This window comes from Rhipicephalus microplus, chromosome X (genome assembly GCF_043290135.1).
Source record: "Rhipicephalus microplus isolate Deutch F79 chromosome X, USDA_Rmic, whole genome shotgun sequence".
NCBI classification, from domain to species: Eukaryota; Metazoa; Arthropoda; class Arachnida; order Ixodida; family Ixodidae; genus Rhipicephalus; species Rhipicephalus microplus.
In genome coordinates, this window is record NC_134710.1 from 338,029,089 (window position 1) to 338,056,121 (window position 27,033).

Below are 27,033 nucleotides of genomic sequence, written 5' to 3' on the forward strand. Positions count from 1 at the left end.
TCCTGCATTGCTGAACGCAACTGCAAATGTGAACAGGGTAATCGAAAGCACTCCACATCCAGGGCATTCTGCAGTCATCGACATTGGCAGCATATCTGACCAGTTGCTTGTGTCATACATTTCTGAATATGACGCAGAGACTGCAACTAACTCAGGAATATAAACTGCACGTACTTCGTCACGCAAAAAAAAAATGATTGCGAAAATGAGTACAATAGATGCTTGATTGATTGATATGTGGGGTTTAATGTCCCGAAACCACCATATGATTAGGAGAGACGCCGTAGTAGAGGGCTCCGGAAATTTCGACCACTTGGGGTACAATGGATGCTTCAAATCCTAGAACTGTATTTTGAGCACACTGATGCCCTACTCGTGTTTACTGTAGCCACGCGGTCGACACTTCTGGTCCGTTTGAGAAAGATCAGGCATGCGTTAAGAGCTCCAGTTTTACGACAGCGTAAGAAACTGCGCCTTGCTCCACGAAATGGTGGCGAGTCAACAATTTAATCCCAGAAATTCTGAATGTGAAAGATTAAGGCTTTACGGCAATGATTGGGGCTCGTTGGTTCATCTCTCAAGTAATGGTATAACTAAGACTTCAGACTGTACTTATTTACATTTCGGCGGAAGACATGCATTTAGTCACTTAAACGAAAACATCACAGTCATTTTCACACGTGTGGCCAATTTAGGCTATTTTTGAAGCGCTTAGTTGTAGTTGGCTACCTTCTGACTATAGCTTTTAAAAGTTTCTGGCGATTTTTTTTTTTTTTTGTCTTTTGGACCCTTCAATCTTTTTTTAGTATTGTGTGTCGTAGTAAGTTTCTTCCTGGAGTCCATGTTTAATGCCGCGCTAAAACGAAGCTTACGAACTGACAGAACAACGTGTTGCTGGGAAAGTCGGTGTTTGCTGATATTGTAGCGCTGAAGCACAATCACGAAAGAAGAGATAAGACGGGACAAGAGCTGACTTGTCGTCCATGCGCTGTTCCGGATAGCGCCTATCTTGTGTGTCTTCTCTAGTGATGGTGCTTCAGCGCTAAAATGTCGAGAAAATACCCACTACTAAGAAGGCGACGTACCCATCCTCACAGAAAAACAAGAGTTAACACGCGTACCTTTGATGCAACACGCATGCTACACGTTCCATCGCATCTTCCGTGTGGTAAACGCAGCGTTTCCAAGCTCGGGGCTGTAGCACCGGGGTGTGTGTGTTTTTTTCCCTCTCTCGAACGTTCCTTCGTTCGTTCCCACTTGCTCCCTCTCCGGCGGCGAGGAGACGGAGTTGGCCAGCGAAGAGCGCAACAAGTGCCTACGCGCGCCGGGGCGCACGTGCTTCACTCCTTTTCGTCATAGCCGGCTGCGGCCAACCAACCACCGCCGCGCGCGCCTATTGAGGCGCCGGAGGCAATGAAAACAGCGCCCAGCTCAACCAACCAAAGCCGCAACGAAAATATATAGCGTCTAGAGAGAAGGGAGCACTAAACACGGGGCCCGGAGCACGGGTGACAGGTCATAATCGTTACATAAAAAAAAAAACGACGAGTATATGGAGTAGGGTGCACGCGGCGACGAAGCCACTCGCGAGCGAAGCTTCGAATAGGCCACTTTACGGCTTCGGTGGCCATGGGGCAAATTTGAAGCGAGAGTGTGGCTTGTAGGGCAGGGAGGAGGTCCGCGTGCGCGCAAAATAAACAGCCAACTTCTGTCTCCGTACATCGAAGGAAGTGACGTAGGACAAAAGAGTGAGCGGGAAGAGGGCTCGGTCGGTCTTCCCGGTCTTCCGAAGGCACGGTCGTGGCCGCTGCAAGCGCGTAGTAGATTTTTTTTTTCGCTCGCCCGCATCCACTTAAACGTCGCGCCCAATGCATCCTGCGTCGTTCGCTCTATCCCGTCATGCTCGCCCGCTCTCTCTCCCTCTCTACTCTGAGGACTCTTCGGCAAGCGGCGGGTGGTGGCTGCGGAGTTGTTGGCACTTGCGCAAAAACAGACGCGAGCTCGCGCCGCATGACGCCGAGATAGAGGAGCGTGCGCGCACTAAAACAAAAGCCTCGTTACTCCCGCCTCCCTTCGTTGTGCGACTACAGTTTGAAGCGAAAAAGGTACAAATAGAAAAGAGGTAGCGAATCAGCGGTCTCCATGTCACAAGAGGGCACAGGAGTCGGCGTTAGAGGGGGCAGAGCAAGCTCCCGCGAAGGTGCTTCACATCTGCTATCAGAGTACCGAGCTACGTCGAGCGAGGGCATACTGGAGGCCGGTGACATGGATAAAGAGCACAACACGGGATACCGCACCGAGGGTGAGTGGACACCGACCTCCTGAATATCATTTTTCCAGTTGCTCGTCTATGTTTTGATTCAGACCGGCACCCAGCGTGTCTGAGCTCGCGCGTCTGGCGAGGAAACTCCCTTTGCGACCTCCCATCTGCGGTGACTATTCATAGACGATGTCTTCTACGACGGCTCTGACGACGCTGTGCCGACGTAGAACTTGGAAGCTGTCCCATTTCATGTTTTATAACTGCAGCGTGCACACGCCGGGTTGGCCCCGCTGCGCTCGTGTTCCCGGCAAAAAAAAAAAAACGAGAAAAAAATAAAAGTGCACCTTGTGCACTTGTAAATTCGCGGGAGCATGCACTTGCACAGCCGTCTGCATCCTGCACTTGTTGCACCCTCCCGAGTGTTTGAACAGCGTCGTTCGTATTGGCCTGTTATCAACGCGTTTGCGCCCTTCTGCACGTGACCCTTCCACCGCCGTGGAATGCGAAAATGTAAGTGCCCGCATCTAAACCTCTCTTTTTTTTTGGGGGGGGGGGGGAGACAAAAAAAAAGAGAGAGGTGGCGCACACTGCAAAAGCACTGTGCCGTGTCGCCTATAGGCAGACAGAAATTAGGTGCCTTCTTCCTTTTCCTTACGAACCACTACCACCTCCACCACTGCAACAAGCGTCGTGCTCGTGTAGAGTGTTATTCGCGACAGTCGCTGATTCTCGTTCAAAGGATTGATTGATTGATATGTGGTGTTTAACGTCCCAAAACCACCATATGATTATGAGAGACGCCGTAGTGGAGGGCTCCGGAAATTTTGACCACCTGGGGTTCTTTAACGTGCACCCAAATCTGAGTACACGGGCCTACACTCGTTCAAAGGAGGACACGAAAGCCGGCAAACTAGCATGCAATCCCGTTTTCCCCTTCTCACTGCCACTCTTTCACCACAGAGCACGAAACATGCCGCAGTACGTGTCTACGCGTTAGATACGACTGGTGCACTCCGGCACGCACGATTTCGGCGTTTCTTAAAGTGGGCCTCCCAACGCCGCAATCTAGCGTGCTGGCGACGAAGGAACCGGTCGAGCTAGCGAGGACCCACCGTGCCGGTGCGGGGCAAATTGAAAGGAGACCGTTAAAGCAAAAATAGAAAGAACGTTGCGCCGAAGAACCGCCTTCGCAGGCCCGCCGTTGGACGAGCGGTCCAAGCGTGGGACCCCAACGTGCGGGCGAAGCGCGGCGATTGTCGTCTAGCTGCTCGAACTTGTTTACGGCAATTCGCCCCGCAGAAGCTGGCGACATCCTTCTTCCCACCCTCTCTGAATCACACATTCAACAGTCGCTCGTCTTTCACGCGATCTTCCCATGCACGCTGTCCCCGCTTTTCTACTGTATACATACGCGCATGCATATCGCCCGCTGTCACATTTCTCCTTCTTGGCCTCGCGAGTGGCCTTTCTTGTCTGTTCACGTACGTGCGAGCATGTGGCCTTGCAGGCGACGCTACAAAGCTGCCAAGAGTGACGTTGCCGTGATCAACGCGTCTTTTTCTCGCAATGCTCCGTCTCTCCCGGCTTGCTTCGTCTCTCGCTTCTTTTTAGACTTTGGGACGAAGCAGTCTGCGTGCGATTCGACCAGATGACAATTTCGAGCGAGTGAACTCAAACGTCACATGTGAGAATTCGTTACCAGTATAGTCCTTCACGAGATCATCTATCACGCTGAGCCACGAGGAGGGGGAAGAAAAAAAGCGAGGAGGAGTTTTTATATTTCTAATTACACGCACACTATAACGCCGTTGTCTGTGAGAACGCCCATTCACACCTAGTTATCTCTGTGATCGACTAGCCGTGAAGTGCGGATAACAAAGGACATACATCAGCGCGTACACCGCCCATGTACCCGCTGATGTATGCAGTACAGATATGATGTAAGGATTATGCATCAATTCTTCCTCATTTTTTCTATTATTCTTTTTGCTCAGTTTTGCGAGGAGCGCTATTATTACGTCATCGCCTTCAACGATGGTTTGTTAGCAATCGGTGGCTAGAAAAAAAAAAATAGAACAGAGCTTACGAAATCGCCGAGTCATACCGGTACGTAGTTCACAACATTGGTTAATGTTCTCCCCCTTCAACAGAAGCACTCATTACCATTAGTCGAGTTGCCTGCAAGGAAGATAAATCTCTCTCTCTGTCTCTATTTTTCCAGGTGGTTTGAGATCAGATTTCTTAGTTCCTCATTTGACGCTTTTTGTAGACAAAAAAAAAATGTAGATACAAACCAACCAAGAAACATATGCTCGAGGCTAATGGTATGATGATCCTTTCGATTTATTGTATTACTTTCTTATCGTGTACTAGTCTCGACTGACATACCTTAGCGATGATAAAGGTGTAGTGAGCGTTAGTGTAATTAACAGAGGCGCGAGAAAAAGAAAAAAATGGGAGGTCCCACGTACAGTGAGAATCAGTGATATGCGAAGCACGAATGAGGAAGGTTGATATGTTGTTTTAAAATCAGATGAACAAAACTAGACGGACGTAAAGTATGCCGTACATCACTACATGTTATGATTATCATGTTTGTGCCTGCCATTTGTGTTTGTCGTCTATTCACGTCACGTAATACCAAACTTGGTATATGTGAAGCTAGCGGAATGGCCGCGAGCACGCTATGAGCGTAGCATGTAGTAATATTTTACATGGCACGCGTATCATTAATATCGTGTTTTGAAGTGTCATTTACTTTCGTCGCCCATTCAGGTTACTAACACCAAATTTTGTGTATGTGAAGCTAGCGAAATGACCGCGAGTGCACCATGAGCAAGGCTGTATATTCACGACTTGACATGCATCACATGATTTCCACGTTAGGGTCTGTCACTTAAGTTTACCATGCAGTCATGTCATACCACACCAGTTTTGCAATATGTCATATGAACGAAACCAACGCAAGACAATGAAATGTAAAACATGACATTCATGACATACATGTCATGATTTTCATGTTATGACTAGTCACTTATGCTCGTCATATAGTCACATTATGGCATACCGTTTTCGGTATAGATATCATTACCGAAACCGAAAGGATAGCGCTAAAAGTAGTAGGTGGCCGCCCCCCCCCCCCACACACACACACTCTGGAAAGCAAAATCACATATTTCTCATCATGCGTATGACGCTCTTCTGAAGATTCAGCTGTTCATGGAATGTGAGCCAGCGTGACTATACTGCTAGTCAAGGCTAGGGGACGTATAGAACGTTATTTCCGCTGCTGGTGCAATCGATTGCCCGACGCTATATGAGGAGTCAATGGATCAATGGACACTCAGGTGCTGCTTCTCTGATAAGCTCAGCGTTCGTGAAATAGAAAAATTGCCATCCCCACGTTTGGTGCTCGAATCTACAAGGAAGCTTTCATCTTATTCATTTTATTCTTCTCTACACATCATTTTCCAAACGCGCTCAAATGCCGCCATCTTGGACTGATAACGTTACAGCTTAGTATTCGTATCAAATAAACAAACAGTGCTGCGGTGAACTCACACGCATGAAATCGCGTTGAAGGCGCATTCACCGTTTTATGACCACGTTCATATTGTGACATTGAAAATCTACAAAACAAATGTTTATGAGTCCAAAATGGTGGCACACATGAGTCGAAAGGAAAATCGTGTATAGTTGTTGAACATTATCATATCTTGCGGGCTACTGCATAACTTACTAGATAACTTCAATGGGCCGTGAAGTCTGACCAATCTTTCAGTCAGTTGATCATTAAAGCAATCAGTCAATCTCGCAGCAGCGAAAGCGCGCAGCCTTTTCGCTCTTAATTGCCGACTCTGTATTAGTCTTGATCGCGGGAGCTCTTGCGCGTGGCGGAAGATAAGAATAGAATAGAGCGATGAGTAATGTGTACAGGATCAGCCAGGCATACTTTGTCGTCCTGCCGCGTACGTCGCGTAAGGAGTCATGGTTATCGACCCATCAGAGGCGCTCTCCGATAGTTCCTGCTGCGCAAACATGATCGCGTGTTGCCCCGTGGCTGCGGCGTGTGCCTGGGCCAATCTGGGCGTATACACAAGGTTGGCCATGGGTTTGCGCATGTACGGCTGCCCTTCTCTGGAACAACGTCAGAAAATGCATATATTATATATATATATATATATATATATATATATATATATATATATATATATATATATATATATATATATATATATATATATATATATATATATATATATATATATATATATATATGAGGAAATCGTTCCGAGGGTGGGACTGGCGTGCTGCAGCGTTGCTAAACATAGTGTAAACACGGCGAGACCGCGCCATTTCATCGATGTTCATGCGAAGTATGTGGGCGCACACATCTTGGAAGGAGAACAGTGCGTGACGGCATTCGAAAACACTGCAGAGCTGCAGCTGGGTGCATGTTGGTATTGCTGCTCCTGGTGTGTCTCGTGGCGGTCTTGTGGAATTGCCTTTGCATCTCTGCGCGCAGCCGCGTCCCTGTGAAACCGCACAGGCTCGGCGGTGAGACCGTTATGAGAACTAGTGAGTGCTGCCTAAGCGCGCAGTTCTTTATTTCTTCTTGTTTGTTGTATACGCGCAAGCACTGCACGAATCCGCGCGCTGGAAAGAAACACCACTGTGTCCAGACGTTTGTGCAGCGCACGACCGTATGTACGATTCATTATTGAAGAAGTGGGGCGCGGTACAGCCCAAATGGCTGTTTTGACATGTATGCACGAGGTGGGGCCAGCGCTTTCAAGCATAAAAATTCCCAGAGCTCGCAAGTTGGTATGCAGCAAGCTAGGCTATATCGTATTCACGAAAACCCACTCGAATTATTCGCAACAGCAAATTTCAGCCAGGCGGCCAAACGCCTGTTATTAGTAAACACTGTCAGACTATTGGGCGAAAAACACGAATGAAAAACTTTGTGGCTCTGACGACTAATTATTCTAAAAAAACAACGTTAATTCTATTCGTTGACGATGGGGACGTAAAGTGTTTGGCAGTGCCAAGCATTTCATAGCGATCGCTTTTCGCGCCGCAGAAAAGCGCCTTTGACGACCACTATGGAACATTTCTCTCACCGTAATGAAATGTGAGTCTGATCGCCGCCACACGTCAATTGCGTCACGAATGCCCTCGAACAGAGACGCAAACGTGCGGTGCTTCCAATTCAGAAGTGCGCCGTATACTGGAAGTAAACCGCGAATACTACGCGGGAAGAGGGAGACCTCGACACATGCCCTCTATCCGCGCGTTCTTCGCGCTTTGCTTGTCGTACGTCGTGCCCCAAACAAGGCCGAACTTTCGCTCTTTTTGAAACTACGTCGGTAGCCGTACAATTCTCGTATATGCTGCAAGTGTTTCAAACATGACCACTTCATGCATCGCCGCATTAGCGCAAGCGAAAGCACCGCAACCTATATATATACGCTAGCGGGCGACTCTATATAGGAAAGATGTAATCTGCGAAAGGGTGGACCTCGTATGCTATGATCTGGCGGCACCGTCTGCACTTCATAGATTTTCCTCGATTACATAGGACGTTCATTAAAGCCATGCCATCATCCGCCGTTATTCTCATGGCTTCACCGCTTCTTTTTTTTTCCTGGTATTTGTATTCATGGATCAACTTATCGCGGTGCCTTCTCCATACACTACTGATGTAAATATTACTAGCATACGGTTATGGTCTCTCTCTTCTTGTTTATTAATTAATTTTTTTCGATACAAACGTTCAGAATTATGATGTGGAGTTTAGCCGCGAAAAAAGGAGCTTCATCGAAACTGCCAGGAATCGGTCACGAAACTCATAATTTACTAAGGCATATAGAAGCTTCTTTAATATTTCTCTCTTGTTTGAGGTAGGGGCATGTCTCTCAACTGATGACCCGAAGGTAGATTAGATCGAATGCCGGCCGTGGCAGCCGCATTTTGATGGAGGCGGAAATGTTGAAGGCCCGTGTGCTCAGATTTGGGTGCACGTTAAAGAACTCCAAGTGGTCGAAATTTCCTGATTCGTCCCACTACGGCGGCTGTTATAATGAAATCATGGTCATGGGGCGTGGTAGCAATTACTTTTATTAGATTGTCGCGTGTTTTGAGTGAGTATAATAGGCGCGTTCGTTAATGCTATAAGTAATTTGCGCTGTTTGAAGTGCAAGTGGATTGATTGACCTTGACATTGTTTGGATCCTAGTTGCACCACAGTATACAGTGGGGGGGGGGGCACTATCACATAGCTGATTAACAGCTTTCTGTGACTGGAACGGACAGGCTCGTAAACACTTGGACGATATTTGACAGCCTATGGGTAACGTTTCGAACATGAACGGATGATCCAATTGTTTCATTTTGTATTTAAGTTCGAATGCACTTATAAGCGACCCTGAATCCGCCGTCCGCGGTGCGCGTCCTCCTCTCCCCTAGCAACGGCGCGAGGAGCGGAGAGCAGAGTCTGTATACCAACGGCGCAGCGACGTCACACACCACGTGATTGCGCGCGCTCCACCCTCCGCTCCGTGGCTGCGCGCGCCTGCGCAGCCACGACTTGCTCGAGATCGGCAAGTCGTCATAGGTGTGGATCCATCGCAGGCATCAACCTCGACTGCGATACCTCCAACAACGAGTACAACGCGATCGAAGGCGAGCATTGCACGCGTCGCTGAAGATGTTCCGCCGGTGAAGACAAGGCAGCGCGGCGAAGGGCCCGTGATGCCGAGCGCAAGCGGGCGAAGCGGGCCGTGGACATAAACATCATTATAGTGCGAATTTACTCTCATATATACGCGTAAACTCACCAAGATTTACCGAGAGGGTCTAATGGTTCCTGGGAATCACAATGTGATGACACGGGGGAGTTTACGTTAACTCACTGGCGAATGCCAACGGATTTTAACTTTACTCCTCCTCATAGCATCACCCCGTGCATTCGCACTCAACCACGTTCACCCTTGGGGAAATGCTTGGGAGTTTTTTTGTTTTGTTTTTTTTACCGTCTGGGTGATGATGTATTCATTGGGCGAAATTGTTTACACATTTGAACCAGACAAAAGTTGTAAACAATTAACGCTTGAAAAACTTTCGTGTAATATCAAGCTTGAGGACGAATATTAGTTACTCATAAAGACAATTGACGACAACAAAAGGTACTATTCTAGGCCGCAAAACGCTCATATTTGGAATTGAAACATTACTTACGTGGTACCTTTTGTTGTTTTAGCCGCGCAGCCCAGATTTAATATAGTTTTCTTTCAAACAGCATCTTCTCAACCATTTTACTGATAATGCTTAGCTGGCCCACTTACTCCCGGGATTCATGTATCCCCTTTTTCTTTTTATTTCATCATCACAGTGAAGCTGTTGTTTAATGTTTTGTTCAATAACCCAAACCAGCACAGTAAACTGCGTAGTCTGTTTCACTATACGCTTCATTTTGATCTGTCCAACACGCTATTGCATTTCTTTTACGTGTTTTAAACTTACCTATTCATGTGGAATACATACGACTACTTCTGTACTTGGACATATTTTTGCTGTTGTTGACGTACTACATTGTTCTTACTGACTTGTTAACCCAATTTGTTATTACTTTGTATCGACCCCCCTTACACAATGCCTCTGCGAAGCCTGTAAGGTACTTGTAAATAAATAAATAAATAAATAAATAAATAAATAAATAAACCACGAATATAAATTGCGTCCGGATTAACCTTTCGTATACTGTACTTATTTAGCTTCTGATGCTTGTTTCCCCAACACCAAATATTACGATTATCCTGAAACATTTCGTAACCACCAGCCATTGAGTCCGCATTTTTGAACGACTGGTGAGAACTAATGAACCGATAGATTCCTTTTCAGTCATTTCGAAGCTATCCAACTTGAGCACATGCAATATAACGTTAAAGAGCATAGATGTAGTACGACTGATTGTTTTCGAGTAAGCACGCTGTGGTATGCGCCAATGAGACGCGCGTCACCCGCGGAAGTGTGCGTGCTACAGCTGCAAAAACCGTTGCAGATGCGTCGTGAAAAAACAAAAAATTACATGCATTTGTGCTTTACCGCGCGGTGTTCATTTTATCCCGGAAAGCACACACTCTCATTTGGAGCGTATTGCGACACGCGTACAAACCTTCCCGCATGCGGTATCACAATAAACACGTTGCATGAGCGCCTTCCTGCATTGCGACCGACGTCGGCAATCCTTATGAATGTCTAACCGAGCGTACACACAGTTCCGCGCTCGCTTCTGCGACCGACCAGTTTAAGGGAGCTGGCTAACGCTTTTTGATTCGGCACGCAGAAGCGCAACAGCGATAGGGGTGAAAGCAAAAGTGCAGTAACGTAACCGAGGTTGCTGCACTTTTTAAATTTATCCGCTTAGTCCTTTAACGTATAGCAGCTGTTGCGCTCCCAGCATTTTTTTTTTTTTTTGCGGTGTTGAAACGAGCTTTCCTGACAAACATCGGCCACTGATGCACCTGCGTCCTACATAAAAGAAACGTGGGCCTTTCTACGATCATTGAAAGCAGCAGCCAATGAAAATTGAGAACTCCCGGCTGACTCCGTCAACAGCAGAGGCCGTTGACGATAGCTGCTGCCGTTGGCTCCGTCAGCGATATAACCAACAGCTGGCAAATTAGAACGGCACTTTTCTCTCTCTTCGGTGCGCAGGCTTTTTCGGCATATCAGCAAATAACTTATCTGTTAAAGTTCAAATACCACTCAGCATGTTATGCTAGAGAAGCGCGCACAGAGGAAAACTTGTGTACGCAGTCAGAAAAATGTTTGGGAACACGGGGTGGCAATTGCAGCCTCGAAGAAGACCCGTTCGCTTGTCGAAGCTTCAGTTCTTCCACTTTTCGAAGGATTTTTCATCGCTTCAAGCTCCCATCTTGCCCTGCTTGAAATTCTACCTTATTTGGATAGTGAGAGGATACAAATAAGACGGAGAGAGTGGGAGATGATTCAGACTCCAACAGATGAACAGGGCCCCCGGTGTCGTTTACAAAATTCCGTGCGCCGAGTGCCCCTCGTCGTATATCGGTGAGACGAAAAACCTACCGGAACGACTGAAGCAACACGCCAATGATGTGCGGAAGCTCTACAAAGAGCGCAGCGCAGTCGCCGAACATGCTGAGACGTTAGATTGCCAGATAAATTTTGAAGCGACGGCCATCCTTGAAAGTGAGCCGAACTGGAGGAGAAGGTTTTTACTCGAGTCGTGACACATACAGAGGACAGCCCATAACATCAACCGCTCCCTTGGAACCCTTCTCCCAGTGTATACACACGGACTGCACTCCACGGCAAAACGAGAGAGAGAGAGAGAGAGAGAGAGGGGGGGGGTCATTAGCCACCCCGCGAGTGCTTTGAAGACGCCGCTGCTACGTAGCCTCCGCCATCAGCCCTAGGAAGGAACGAAGTCGGTTTCGAAAGGTCGGGTTTCTTCAAAACTTTTGGTTGGAGTCTAAATCTTCTCCCAGTTTCATACCCAACCAGACAGACTTCTGTGAAATTGTTTCATTCAAATAAGACGGAGCACGCTACAGTTTCGAATTCTCAACTTTCTGTGTTTCTTATTATTATTATTATTATTATTATTATTATTATTATTATTATTATTATTATTATTATTATTATTATTATTATTATTATTATTATTATTATTATTATTATTATTATTCGTTAACATAGTGAGCATCAGTATTATAGGGCGCATCCGACTAGCTTTGTTGATTTGCATGCATTGTTTTCTTGACAACAACGTTTGGGCTCTAAAATGTCGTGCAGCTGGTGATCATGTTGAAGTAGTCCTGAAGCCACGCAATGCTCCGAAGCTAATTTGCTCGGAGACGCTACATGACCGGATGCCTTAATTCAACGAAAACGTGTCCGGTGCAAAGATTGAAATAGGCTGAATTTCTCTCTTGCGAACATTTTCAGCGTAAGTGTTTTATTGTGGGTGCGGGCCCTGTCGCTTGCAGGATGACACGTTTTGTGATGCTCGTGTGTGGCTAAGCAGTTGTCTCTTGATTCTCTAACGTTTTACCAGATGGTTGAGTGGTGAACTGAAGCTGAGATAGCATGCGTGCATATCTAGATATGTCCTGTTTTGTGCGTAAATGCCAGAAGATCCCATTCATATTTTGCCACCAGGTTATGGCTATTTCAATCGGTATCGCTTTTTCCCCCGAGCCCCGGAAACTAAGAAGCGCTGACGTATTGATTGCGTAAACGATAGAGTCGCGATATTGTATCGCCGTAATCTTACGCGCACCGCGTCCGTATATTACGGCATCGTCCTTCTTTCCAGCGCTCGCGTTGGGCGTGTTCTCTCAGTATCGCTGCTGAGTTCATCGCAACGATGATCGAAAAAAAAAAAACTTGAAGAAAAGTGTTATTATGCAACATCAATTTTGCGCCAAGGATGAAGAGGACGCGATGAAAGTGGCAGGCCAGCTGATTCTATTTACTCTGTCCGTGCAACGTTAATGAATGTATACGAGAGAAAGTAAGGTTTCAATAATCGATTCCTATAGCTGCAAACCCGCAGTTACATTTGTGGTGCAGTAATCGATAACAACAACATATTGCATTTCTGAATGAAACGAGTGCACTTATATTAGGTCTCCGTCTTTTTTTCTTTAGTAACGAGCTCAAATCTGAACAGCACAACCGCCTTGGCAAGGACAAGGTTCAAGGACGCATGCACAGCTATCAAGAACTAATCTGCACATCATTAAAGCATTCTCATTTTAGTGAATACAACTACGTGGTCGCATTCACTGGTCAGCCGTGCGTCATTTTTTTTTCTACTCGCGAAGAGCAAGAAATTTGCGCGGCGAGACGCATACAACTCGAACGAAATTCCGAACGCGTCCACTTTGTTGCCCGCACCCCCGATTTCGATTCCACTGGCGCCTCTCGTGAGCATGCACACGCGACGGTTCGCTCCAAATATAGTTATAGAGGTTCGTTGTTTAATGCTGACGCCGTCACACATTGTTTAGGTCTGCCCGACGCTTGTTTACAGTACGTGCCGGGTAGGTTCTTACTGTATACATAGCGTATATATGGCGCGTCCCCATCCATTATTGCGGCACAAGAATCATCTGACTCGCCGTTATGCTCTCCACGGCTTGAAAGCGTCGCGTTTACGACTATGAAAGGCGGGCATTTGCTGTTTGTGCTGGAAGGTTCCCCTTTGCCGCTTTCGATTAACGGCTGTACCCGCCGTCGCCAATTCCGAACATGTTTCAAAGGGCAGAGCTGTTAAATGCGAACCATTTCTTAGCGAGCTTTAGTGACTTTAGATTAGATTAGATTACAGATGAACGGAACGAACGAACGGACGGATGGATAAATGTCAAGGTCGCAGCTGGAATCGAACCCAAGCATTCCACGTGGCAATGAAGCATTTTACCACAGAGCTACGCCAGGTCTCGGAACTACTTTTCAAATAGACGTCAATCTTCGTGAAACGTCAGTAGTGGTTGCACAGCTGCCTACTAAATTTTTTGAACATTACATACGTACTCCTACGCAATTGCAAACAACAAGTTATATAAACATCTGCAACTTTTCAACATATTTTTGTGTGAAATATTCGTACATATATTTAGCGTCATTTCATGACGTGTCGCTCAATAAAAAAATTGCTACACGGTCAGGCTTCCCTCCGCATGCTTCGCATAACGTCGATTACCAGGTACGTGGGATCTGCCAATTTTTTTGTTTTTGTTTACGTCAGACGAACTTTATGCCAACTTTATAGCTACTAGCGCGTGCTCGTACCAGAGGGAGAAAAAGAAAGAGCGAGTGGAGGGCGTCGCGCGATTGATGGGAGGCTTACTTTGAAGGTCAGAATCGTGTTGACGTTGCTTTGCGCGTGACTTCCCGAGATCATGTGTAGATAAGCTAAGAGATGTTTCATGAGGACGCATTCGGCGTACGATGAGTTTCGCTATGCACCGTGGTTGTAGTATACGCGGAGCACGTGCAGTTTTTGTGCTTCATGCCTGTAAAAACATGTGCGCGTGCACCGTCAATACTTGGCTATGCGTGCTCATTGTGTGTGCAGACTCAGTTTTCTTGTTGTTGTTGTTGTTGTTGTTGTTGTTGTTGTTGTTGTTGTTGTTGTTGTTGTTGTTGTTGTTGTTGTTGTTGTTGTTGTCGTCGTCGTTGTTTCTGTGTCGCAGATTTCGTATTCAGAGAACCTCTCTAGTGAAAGTCTGTTTAATGTAATGATCTATCCGAGTATTAATAGCATATTTTACATGCTTCTTAAATAATCCGATCAGCCCTCGGGCGGGCGTGAAAGATGGTTAAAAAATTAAAAATAGAACAGTACAAAATGAATATTTACATTCAATCATACTTGCGTATACAAGTTTAGCTATTCTATACAGCAATTATTGATGGATTCTCTCGTATTTGTATTCTCGGTCATGGAGCTGGCGAAGTTCTTTCGAACAATCTCGGTAGGGGGAAATTCTGCACGTCTTGCATTTCTGTAAAATGTCAGAAATACAGGATGCGCAACAATATATATATATATATATATATATATATATATATATATATATATATATATATATATATATATATATATATTATTGCACTGGCTGGCGCAGTTACCAGGCGACATTGCAGACACATCACTAGTTGACTTTGTCGATGGTACGCGTTTTTTTTTTCTTTATCGTGAATGGTCTGATGGTCTGCTCGTTGCAAGATTTTATTTGAAAAATTAAATACAACTTTTTATTTTTGTCACCTAATTACTGCTTTTATTATTATTAATGTGCAATTTAACTTATAGAACTGTGCTCGTGCATTAGTCCATCTCACACTACAGACAGCGCGAGGATACAGAGAATGGAGCCGCCTATCATGTTTCTTTTTTTGTTTTTTATTTTTTTAATTTCTTGCACGGTTCTAAAGGTAGCACACACGCTTAAGTTTTTCCACACCGTATCCGCGCATCTACACTACCAACAACTTTATCACACGAAATTTCCGGAGCCATTCAATACCGCATTTCTAATATAGTCGTATCGTGATTATCGCACGCAATACACCAGAAATTATTAACTTTATTCACATGAGACACAGATAGATGTACCTTGGTTCGCTGTCCGAAACGGACGCAGCGCGGCACTTAGCGATTTGGCTCCGACCACCATGTTAAAGAAGTACAATTGACCGGAGTTCCCCGAACGACACATATGTACGCAGGATGAACCCTTATATAAGTTACACCGGGTCTTATTGGATGTCATGATGATTTTACTCCGCCGTGGTGGTCTAGAGGTTAAGGTAGTCGGCTGCTGACCCGCAGGTCCCGGGATTAAATCCCGGCTGCGGTGGCTGAATTTTCGATGGAGGCGGAAACGCTGTACGCCCGCGTGCTCAGATTTGGGTGCACGTTAAAAATCCTCAGGTGGTCGAAATTTCCCGAGTCCTTCACTGCGGCGTCTCTCATAATCATATGGTGGTTTTGGGACGTTAAACAACCCATATCAATCAATCATTTTTACCCTGCGCCTAGGAATAGCCGTTGCTTTTATGAACACATTCATTCCTCATATATTATACGGGCGATGCCAATTGTGACATTTGTGCGCAGAAGTTACTCTAAAGCACCTGTTGTGCGCATCTGGCTATTGTACAAAGATCAGAGACAGCTCCTCACGAGACTGCTTTTGCGAAACCAGATGTCAGTTTAGATGCTCTTTATAGAGCACAGCTTCCTAGTACCGTATACTTTCGTGCGGTCTCAATGCGCTGGCGTTCCCACTTGTAAAGAAGCATTAATAACAATACGTGACTAGTGACACAGCAGTTAATGCAACCTTTATGGAGCCCTGAATACACGCCCAAGCGACCACACTCAAGACGCAGATCACAGTTCGGACGAGTCCCCACATTCGATGATGATTGATATGTGGGGTTTAGCGTCCTAAAACCATCATATGATTATACGAGAGACGCCGTAGTGGAGGGCTTTGGAAATTTCGACCACCTGAGCGTGCACCCAAATCTCAGCACACAGGCCGACAGCATTTTCGCCTCCATCGAAAATGCAGCCACCGCAGGCGGGATTTCATCCCGCGACCTGTGGGTCAGCAGCCGAGTACCTTAGCCTATATAGATCACCGCGTCGGGGCAACTGATGATGAAGAGAACCACATGATAATGAACGTGTATGAAGAACGAAGGTGTGCCTAATAAGCGGTGATACTGATTGTAACGGATTGGCGTTTTACCTCCCGAAATCACGATACAATTATGAGGGACGCCGTAGTGGACAGCTCCGGAAGTTTTGACCGCCTGGGGTTCTTTAAGGTGTACCTATAATCTAAGCATATACGTGGGCCACTATAGCATTTCATCGAAATACGGTCGGTCGTGGTCGGCATTCGATACTGCTGCCTTTGGGTCATCAGTCAAGCGCCATAGAAGACCACCGTGGCGGGTTGCTCGTTAACTTAAAAGAAGTGCGCTCAATGCTGATATACTTCCGAAAGCTCAAGGCACTTGCAGTTCGCAACATCTTTCTGCTAGTCACTACATCTTAAGTTCTGCTGCATATATAAATCGCCAATGCTCAAGTCAGCGCGAAAAGCATCAAGAAACTATTTTGAAAGAAGTGAACTACCTATACAATCCCGAGCCGAACGTGTGAACTCGCTGCCTGGCATTCGCTATAATCCCGTGGCACACTCAGCCGCAAGGTGTAGACTCTAGTGGGGAGTCATCGTGCTCGACCAAAAGGGCACCGCGAGGTCCCCGACTCTTGGTACCCACGCTGTGGCAGCACAGCGGTAAAGAAGGCACTCATTTGTTTCCCGACTCGGATCGTGGCTTGCCTTGTAGCTCGGGCTCTAAACATAGATTGTGGGCGCCGTCTCTTGCAGCGAGCAACCTCTCGTCTTGCGCGCTTGCATCGTGGGGCGCGACTGACTGCTGAGCCAAGGATCAACCCAGCCGTGGCCCCCGTGACACCGGCCCGTTTTGTCTCGCGTCGAGCGACCGTATCTCGCCGGTCTTATCCGCGTGTGCGTGCTGCTGTTGCGATCTCTGCCATGTGCGCTGGCCGCCCAAGACGCGGCATCTTTTCGCTAACACGCGAGCGTGTATAACCCCATTGGATACGTACATATAGCGTCTGGCTTCATGCGAGTATACGTGTTTAGAGGCTCTGTCGGGCTATGTAGTCATCAGCTTGTATGTCCCGCAGATGGCATATATTGTTATTATTAATATCAAGTTTGTTTGTTTGTTTCACTCCGAAACTTAATACGTACGCTTGAGAAAGAGAGAGAAATCAGGAAGAATGGAGTTTGAATATGCCTAGCCCGGTTCGCTACCCTGCACCGGGCAAAGGGAAATCGGACATAAAAGTAACAAGAAGTACAGATGGTCGTGCTTTACCCGAACACGAAGAAGCGTCCATCGTCCATCAGTAGCACTCGCAGAGGCATGCTGTAAACACGTTCCTATGGCACATCGCATACCGCACGAGGCCACGGTACCAAGGTCAGGTCTAAGAAACGTATAGTGCTGTCGGAAGGGCATATATGGAGCAAGACGCAGGCTTGCAACGGTAAGCCTGCTCCTTCTCCGAATGTATATATGGAGGGACAGAAACTGAAAATTAAAGAACACAGGTATCGGCACCGGGGCCAATTCATGCATGCCCTCGTGTGTGAATTGACCGCCGTATTAATAACAATTTCACAGAGTTCCCCACCGCATAGCACCTAAATATGAGTCTTGTGGCATCGGCTGTGCAAGTTTCCTAACGGAATGTTGAGGCCGCCCGGGGCATTCAGATATGGCCGTCCCAGCTAATAATCTGGCCCATTTTCACATCTGTCCCGTAATCGTTTGAAGTGAGCGAAACCGAAACTACTCATGGATATAGAGAAAGAAGGAGAGAAATGTCCTGAGCCCCTGTAAAGTTGTATAGTTACACGACAGTGTGTGAGTACGAAGGGAAGCAGTATATTTGTGCTCGTTTAATCCCCTATACGCCAACTCTTCCAAGAACTTGTTTTGGGGGTCTGGACGTATTTACCGGCGCTAAAAATGGATCTTCGGGAACATATAGTTATTAGTTTGTTTTTTTTTTTTTGCTTTTTCTCGTTTTTTACATAGGCATGAACGAGGAAAAATCATCGTTACGGCGTCTGTCCTGTCAGCTTCTCCGAAGTTTTAAATCGTCCTAACCTACAAACATAGATCGCCGGTGAATACAGTCGCGAAAACAGCTGGTTTGGTTTCTAGGCTAAATTACCGAGCGTAATGATGTGCCCCACTATATGACGCTTTCAGTTTATTAAGTTGATACTTTTTTGCTTGTTTTATTGCCTTAAGGAGGATATCTCACTTCCACGTACTAGTATACACTCCGCATTTAGGAAGCCCCAAGGCGTATACCCTCTCCCTAATATATATACCAATACCTTCGCGTAAAATGGTGCCATCATGTGTGTACGCATGTGTACGAATAGCGAGGACTCTGAAGTGAAACCTCTGGTACTTACACTGTTCCGAGCTCTGACGGAACTATATATAATAAAGCGGGGTGGCGAATACTTTATATTTAGAGTATGTGCCGGCATTTTTACTCATAAGGTGAACTTGTTGGCTAGCTGGGTGCGCATCTTGAACCAGGAAAGAACTCGTTAAGAACGAAAACGAAGCACACCAGGAAAGAACAATGCAACATAAACGAAGGGCTGATAATCAACTGTTGATAGTCAGCTCTCACTATAAAGCAGATTTGAGCTCGTTATTTGAGAGCAACGCCTGCCCCGCTGTCTAACTCGCATACATTCAGTATATTTAAGAAACTGTGAGCTAGTTAATTACTTGTGCGCAGTAAACTCGCAGACCGGTGCACGTAAGCCTTACCACTTTGCAGGAACACATTAAGTGCATGTCATGCTATATCTCATAAAATTTACTTCAGCCAATGAGAGTAATGGCTCTTGCGCACCCGAGGCTGAAAGCAAACTTTTTTTTAGTTATTGTTATCGCGCGCTCTAAACAATTTTTATTACCGACCGTGGGTATTCGCGTGTTTCGACGTTTTGACAACCTGATCCTTGTCGAAACGTCGACATCTGTTTGTGTTAGACCCATTCCTGCGTTTTATAAGCTCAATGGTGTACGACTACATTTCATTGCAGATGCTGGCCTTTGAAATAAAGCATACTCACGTGCTTCAGACAAAAAAAAAAGTAGATGGGAATGCTTATGTAAGCATACCCAATGCACCCCAGGCCAATAAACGAAACCATGACAAGCAAAATGGGAGAAATACGGCCTTGTTGGGAAGACCTTAGGCAATATTTAACTCAAAGTCACAGAAGAACGTGTTGTGTCCTCCCTTCTCGTCCTTGTGTGCGTGTTGCGCTAAATATTGCCTAACGTGACAAGCATCCGCGCAAACCGCCGCATTGCTTGAAACATGCTTAACAATAGGTACGCCACACAATCCACTACTACGGGGCCATACTGATGTATTCACGAAGCTTTTCGTTGGCAAGCTTCCGCGGTTATATTTTTAACATTTCTAGCACCTGCTCTTATACGAATCGCTCTATAGCGTCAACACTGCGTGCGTGTGAGCCGTAAATAGTTGTCCATGACCATGTGATGTACGGCGTGAGTACTCGCGAAGCGACGGCGGTAAAATGGACATTGCTCCCAGCAAGACGAAGTTCCCGCTGCTGAACGTTTAGAGAGCAGCAAGGTGGCAAGTTGGGCTAGTTGGGAACACGATGTGTTCAATTTCAGTTACTGTCTCTCCATATATACATTCAGAGATCAGCCTATATAAGCACGTAACCAACACTGGGGCGTCTTTATAGACCCCCTATGCAGGTCTGTTTTCTTTGTAGTTTCGCTCTCGAGATATGCTATCGCTGAGAGGACGCCGTCGCGAATGTCCTTGGGTGCTTTGTAACGTGAGGGTCTTACAGTGCCGTGTCTAGATATATGTATATATTATGGAGTACGTGGGGATCACATTGAGGATTTAAATGCAGAACTGTGTAGCCCATATGCGAGCCTCCAACGCTTATTGCGGTTCTCGCTCTCTCTTTTTCTGTATTCGGAAATGCAGGCCTTGGCTCTGCTGTCCAACTGTATTTTGTGTCCTCTGAAAAAGGACGCAAAGTATGTTGGAAGAACGCAAACTTACGCAAAGAGCGTTCGCGCTCTTGGTGTACTTCATAGCGACAAAGAAATGCAGTTTGTAAATTATCGTAACTGATGTGTATTAGTTCTGTAATAACTATACATCTGCGTGCGTAAAAAAAAAAAGTTGATTTGACAATTCTGAAGCAAAATAGTTCAGAATTCAGCGTTTGTCTGTACCTTGTTCGTACGACTTCATCTTCCGTCCATTTGTTATTCACAAAACCCAGTTTTTAAGAAGAATGTAATTGCTATAGCATGGGGTCTAAATTTTTTGAACATTTATATCACAATAAAACAACCATTTCTTTCGCAACAGTCGGCTTCATAACGATCGAATTTGTTTTATGATTATCTGCAGTAGCATACTGTTATTTGTGCAAATTACGAGGCGCACATCGGGGTAATGCTTAGTGTCTTTGGGGTTGAACAGCTGAGCTAGAAGTCGTGTCTCGATAGCCGGCGAAAAGAAAAGCGAAACTCTTGTGCGGTTGAATGTAGGTGTACGTTCGAGGACACCGGCTAGTTGTTCCCAGCTGCAGTGCTAATATACAGATTTTTTTCTCTCTTTCGCGTAAAGCTCCAGGACATAATTTACAGCCGATCGTGTCATACGTCAACCAAACTGTTGTTAAATTCGGCCCGGGATGACTTTGGAACTATAACGTGTATAATCGTTGGGGTTTAATGTCCCAAAAACCCGTATAATTACGAGGGATGCCACAGTGGGGGGCTCCGGAAAATTTTGACCACCTGGGGCTCTTTAAACATGAGGTTTCATGATGAAGCTGATTAAAATCGACGCAGATGGCGATTCCCTTACTGGCTTCGCATCCAGACACGTAGTCTGCGTAATGACATATGGCAATGTGTTGAAGCCCTTGTGAGACGTGCATCGGGAGAACTAACACGAAACTTGTTCATGTAAAAATTGTTGTCTTTTGCGTCGGTAACAGTACACATGCTTTTTTAACTTAAACAACCTAAACAACTTAAACAACCTAAATAATAATAATAATAGTAATAGTAATAGTAATAGTAGTAGTAATAATAATAATAATAATAATAATAATAATAATAATAACACCCCGAGTTTTACGTCCAAAAATAACGATATGGTTATGAGAGACACCGTATAGTAAAGGACTCTGGAAGTTGTGACCATCTGGTGTTTTTTTAACGTGCACTGACATCACACAGGGCACGGTCCTCTATAGACCATTTCGGCACCACCGAAATGCGACCGCCGCAGTTAGGATGGAACGCGTGATCTTCGGGAGAGCAGCCGATCACCGTGGCCGCTATACCACCTCGGCAAACACAAGTGCAAGAATTTAGTATAGCCTAAGCATCAATCATGACAGTCGATGTTTGCATGTGTGCTGTGGTATTTCTACTGTGCATCGTTATGAATTTGATGTATGCAATACTTAAAGGCGCCCATCTGTATATTTGTATTTTTTTATTTCTTCTGTATCTGTGCACGTGTTACAATGGGAATGAGGTATACGTTTGGTTGCTTCTTAGCCCCGTGTGCCTTTGTGTAATTGGCTCTGATGCCGCCTATATACCTTCCCATTTGTCTAAAGCTAGGGCATGACAACGTAACACTGCATTCACGTCCCTCTATTCTTCTCCTTCCTTCTTTCTTCTTTTTTTTTTACTTTTTGAGACAGCCTTCTATATACACGCTGGCAAGAAAGCTGTTTTTGTCTTTTTTACCCCTCGGAGTGTTTCCTTTTTGCAATCATTATAAGCGTCTTTGTGGCTTGCGTTGGTCTTCAGTATAAATTATTTTCGCTCATTCGCTGAAGAAAAATAGTAACATATGGGTCTGCACTAAATAACTTTCAAATCTTATATTGCAAAGTAAATGTAAACTGTATATCAATTAACGAGAATTTCAAATTCCACAAGTACAATTTCTTCCACAGGTCGTTAATATCACTTCCTTTTTTTCTTCTTGCGTCATACAAGCTCGTGATTCACCTGTCCTTCTCAGGTTCAATAAATGAACAGTTACACGACTATAATAAGAACAAAATTGATTTCATGTAGACTAGGCGCCATTTGTTTGTGTTTCGTTATTTTCGTGCTTTCCGGAGACGAGTACGTTATTTTAAGTTTTTTTATTTATTTAAATTATGCTTAGGTGACACCCAAGGTATGTTCTACGTTGTAGCCAATATGCATAGGCGTGTGCATGGAGGGGGGGGGGTGCCCTAGGGGAAGGTGGGGGCAAAATTTGCCGCATACTGCAATGAACCTTAGCCTCCCTTCCTCCCCCAATGGAGAACCCTGCGCACGCCTATGTTAACGCGTCATAGCCGGTCTTAGATACGTGTGTGCGTGTGCGTGTGCGCGTGCGCGTGCGCGTGTGCGTGTGTGTGTGTGTGTGTGTGTGTGTGTGTGTGTGTGTGTGTGTGTGTGTGTGTGTGTGTGTGTGTGTGTGTGTGATGCCACTAAAGAAATGTAACCACCCGCATCATTTTCCTTATCTTTGTTGCGCAGCCCACGTGGAAACAGGCAGCAATGGAGTCTGCACATTCCTCCTCACAGCCATATCTATATTTTTTATCGTCTTGACGTTTCCCCTGTCGCTGTTGATGTGCATAAAGGTACGTTCCGTTTTCTCGTTTTTTTTTTTTTTGACCTAATGGTGACTCTGGCGTGACATGAATTGGTTTCGATAACTTCAGCAATGATAAGGGTAAACATCTCTATGAGTAGTGCGTAAAGGAATGTTGTACCATGTAGTCGATACATCAAAATTTCTCGTGTGTGGTATTGAAGTGATAGTATGTATAATAATCTGAAAAAAAAATCTACCTTTTCACTTTCTTTTTTTACTTTTACAGTCGAATGCCGAGTAGTCGGCGCTTTACGTAGTCGGATCCTCGGTTTTACTAATCTTATGTAACCAACACGGGGTGACTCCAAATACACACGGATAACTGTTTTAACTATAACCTTTTAGTGGTAAACCTTTTGCGCATGTTGAACTGTCGAAAAAAATTACAGCTTAAGAGTAGACAGCCAAAGAGAAGCGAGAGAGAGAATAAAATGAAGGAAAGGCAGGAAGGTTAACCAGAAATTGGAGCATCCAGTTTGCTACCCTGCACTGCGGGAAGGGAGAATGGGGAAGAACGATGGGAGAGAAAGCGCAGAGTGAAATAGACTCGCGAAAAAGAAAAAAGTGAGCTGGGGTGCTATAGCCAATTCATTGGCCACTACCACGCAAAAAGTTCAATAAGCCAGGCCTTCACTGATTTTCTGTGCGAAGACAGATCATGACGCCTTTCAAGCACTGACTGTTCTGACAAGGGGCTGTCGTCCAGGCGAGCTAACGCAGCAGCTAGCTACCGTCTTCGCACGCTGTAACGAGGGCAGTGACAGAGAACGCGCTATATCGTTCCATCGCTGCCGCAATGATCGCAAGCAACACTGTTTTGTTGTGCATTGTGCCAAACGCGTGTTTCTAATAAGCGGACTGGGAAGAGCCATGTCACAAGCGATTTCGTGCCTCTGTGGGGGAGGAGAACTACGTCTGATGGGAGAGCCGACTGCTTGCAATAAACGTTAATAGCGCAAAACAGATTGAAGTGTCGGTGGGTGAGGTACTAGTGCTACACTGCCTTTTGCTGTTCGCTGGGCTTGATGAACGAGTGTCTGCTGGCTATTCCTTTCCATGCCAGCAAGCCAGGACGCCCACTGCCCGTTTCAGGGTATTTGCCCCAATTACTGGGAATTTACGTGTACGGTCCGGTCTCCGCATCCCAGGTAGATGTCGTCAGGCTGTGTGTGAATTACACTGTGTGATCTGGAAAGATGTGCTTATATGTATGTAATCGGCGGCGATCCCGAGCCTATTCCCCTGTAAGGTCTGAGTGTGGATTACCGTATTTCCGGCAGTCGCGTCGTTGGCTTTGAAGAATGCCGCGCGTGTTAGTCGGTCTTTCATCGATAGGTTTTGCCGGGACTGGGACGTTCAAGACCCTGTCTATAGCAAGTTCACCCTTTCTTTTTATTGGTTCTTATGATCTCGTAAGCGAAAACTTTCAAGGCCGCGTTGGTGACGTGTTCAATTGAGTATAGGCGGTTGAACACATGGGAGCGTGTACGGACCGAGGCTGACCCTATTATCCGATCTTTATCTTTAATAGCTAGGGCAACTGCCGCAGCTTCTGGCGTACTCGGTGATCTTGCTTTGGTATAGACTGTTATTGTCGATCGTTGGCATGCAACAAATAACTGTGATTTTGGTATTTTATCTACGTCTGGGCAGATCGTTCCAGGATGCGCGCTTTTGTGTATTCTTATAGCCCTTGCCTGCCTTGTAGCGTGGCGATATGTAGGCTTCACGTGTTTTTCGTATTGGAGAGGCTACTATTTTTTTTTCTGCATCGCCCTGCGCATTGGGGAGGGTTATGCGCTCGGGTCGTGGAGAATACCCTAAGCGCACGAGTTTGACCCTGCTTGCTGCGGTGATATTTGGCATTACCCTATGAGACATTATTACCGCCGGGCATGCAGCGTGCACTTCGTATACTTATTGTGCAAACCTGGTGCCCCTAGTCCGTCTGTGGCGGTATTTTTAGGCATAGCCCAAGGGCTGTTTTTTACGCCGTGGATATTAGGATGTTAACGACTCAGTGCTGGTATGGCTTGTTGTTACGTCACTCGGTGGATTATGAAAGCTTGCATGTAGGACAAAAAAAAAACAAAAAATAAATCGCACGAAACAACTGAATCGTAAAACATATGTATCGGCGACACTGCGTTGCTTAAAAAAGCAACAAATAACGAGATGAGTAAGGAATCGGTGAACATTCCTACACTAAACGTATCTAATGAAACGTTAGCATCGACTGAAGCGATCTATAAATATCACGTAAAGCGGTGCCAGCTGAAACGAAGCATCTTGCGAGGTACCGCTTGCAGTTATACAACCACCGGTGTCTCGTACTATGTATGCATTATAATGTTACCATACTCTATGCAAAAATGTCAACAGCTTCTTAATTGTCAGTTTTATTAATTAGACAGAATTCTTCGGCATTTGTCAGTCGGATAATTCACCAGCAGCCACGAATTGGCATCTATGTATGCATGGGAGTCTCGGCAGATGGTGTTAAAAAGGGCAACTGCCCCCCGCAAGCCGCACCAGCACGTCCCCGCCCTCGAAGCCAAACAAGCATTACCCCCCCCCCCCCCTCAGCCGCGACGCAACACAAGTTTGCACCCACCCACCCCCCAGCTCGAAGTGCTGCTCATAATTGCAGAGAGTTTCGTAGTTGGTATTGGTTGAAAGTGCGATGCGAAAATTCACAGCGGGCTGTCTTTAACTGCCTTGAAAACTGCTTTTGAAGTAACTTTTTAAACGCGATACGACAGTGCGTCTGCTTTTCGTCCAGTCGGCGTCTGCCAGACCGATAACTTTGCGCTGGCTTAGGTGTATGCATTAGCTCAACGTTGAACTGATAAGATCGCGCAAGAGAAGTGGCACGTGAACCGTAGCTTCTGTGGTATTGCACATGCGATCAGACGAACACAGGATGTAAAGAAATGCAAACTGAAAGTAAACAGTAAGAAAGTGTCTTTACTTCTTGTGTTCATCCTATTCTATGCGCAATGTCACATTCCATAGACGTGAACCAACACGCCCAGCAAGAAGTTCTTCTTAAACCGTAGCTTACGGCATAAACTAACTAGAGTTACTCGGAATGAACATTAACGGTGAAAGCAGCCACACAGTTAGTTACTGTTGTGTTCGATGCAGAAAGTAAAAAAAAGAAGAAAAACAGTATGAGCTCACCACCAAGCTTTGCGAAACGCGAATAAGTCCAACAACGATGAAAATAATTTCTGTTGCCCGATAGACAATACTGATTCAAACGAAGAATTGTATGCGCCGGCCTGAGCTCGTCGGTTACACGTGGCGAAGGGTTCCAGCCGCCGACTATACTTCGACGAAGACAGAAGGGAGACGAGGACCATTCATGTGTCGTCCCCCCTTCTGATCTCGTCCAAATAGTGTGCGGCTGGAACCCCTCACTACGAGACAAACGACACAATACGTTAACACTACAAATGACGTTAATAAGTGGTGAGGCCAGCGTTCAGCTGCTGCCTTCGTCACGAAACGGCTTAATTTATAGCGCTCACATTTCTGTCGCTGTTGCTACAGGACACACCAATGAACAACAATAGTGCACCAAGCCTCTAACACGAACACTAGGCAAATTTATATTCATATACTATCCATCATTGCAAGGGTAGCCGAAGGACCGCAACGCCAGAATCCGCTGCAGTAATTATTGTAAGAAACACTACGCTCAATGTATATATATATATATATATATATATATATATATATATATATATATATATATATATATATATATATATATATATATATATATATATATATATATATATTATATATATATATATATATATATATATTTTAGGCATCTGGTTGATTGATTGATCTTGGGGTTTAACGTTCCAAA

General features: G+C 45.5%; 2 protein-coding genes across 5 annotated transcripts in view; one reads left to right on the forward strand and one right to left on the reverse strand.

The window, feature by feature from the left end:
* LOC119162346 (kinesin-like protein KLP2) overlaps positions 1–1,485 on the reverse strand; it is a 117,370-nt gene extending 115,885 nt beyond the window's left edge. Inside the window, exon 1 of the mRNA XM_075879728.1 lies at positions 1,122–1,485. The gene's annotated coding sequence lies outside the window, so the exon portion shown is untranslated. The remainder of the gene's footprint in view (positions 1–1,121) is intronic.
* Positions 1–27,033, forward strand: part of LOC119161219 (stomatin) — a 173,755-nt gene that overhangs the window by 89,208 nt on the left and 57,514 nt on the right. For 2 of the 4 annotated variants that reach the window (XM_075879723.1, XM_075879724.1), the window contains exon 4: positions 23,033–23,139. In XM_075879723.1, the coding sequence (XP_075735838.1) occupies positions 23,033–23,139 (107 nt within the window). Of the gene's footprint in view, positions 1–1,581; positions 2,303–2,332; positions 2,774–23,032; positions 23,140–27,033 lie in introns of those variants that run through there. The other 2 variants (XM_037413584.2, XM_037413587.2) reach the window with 2 other exon arrangements.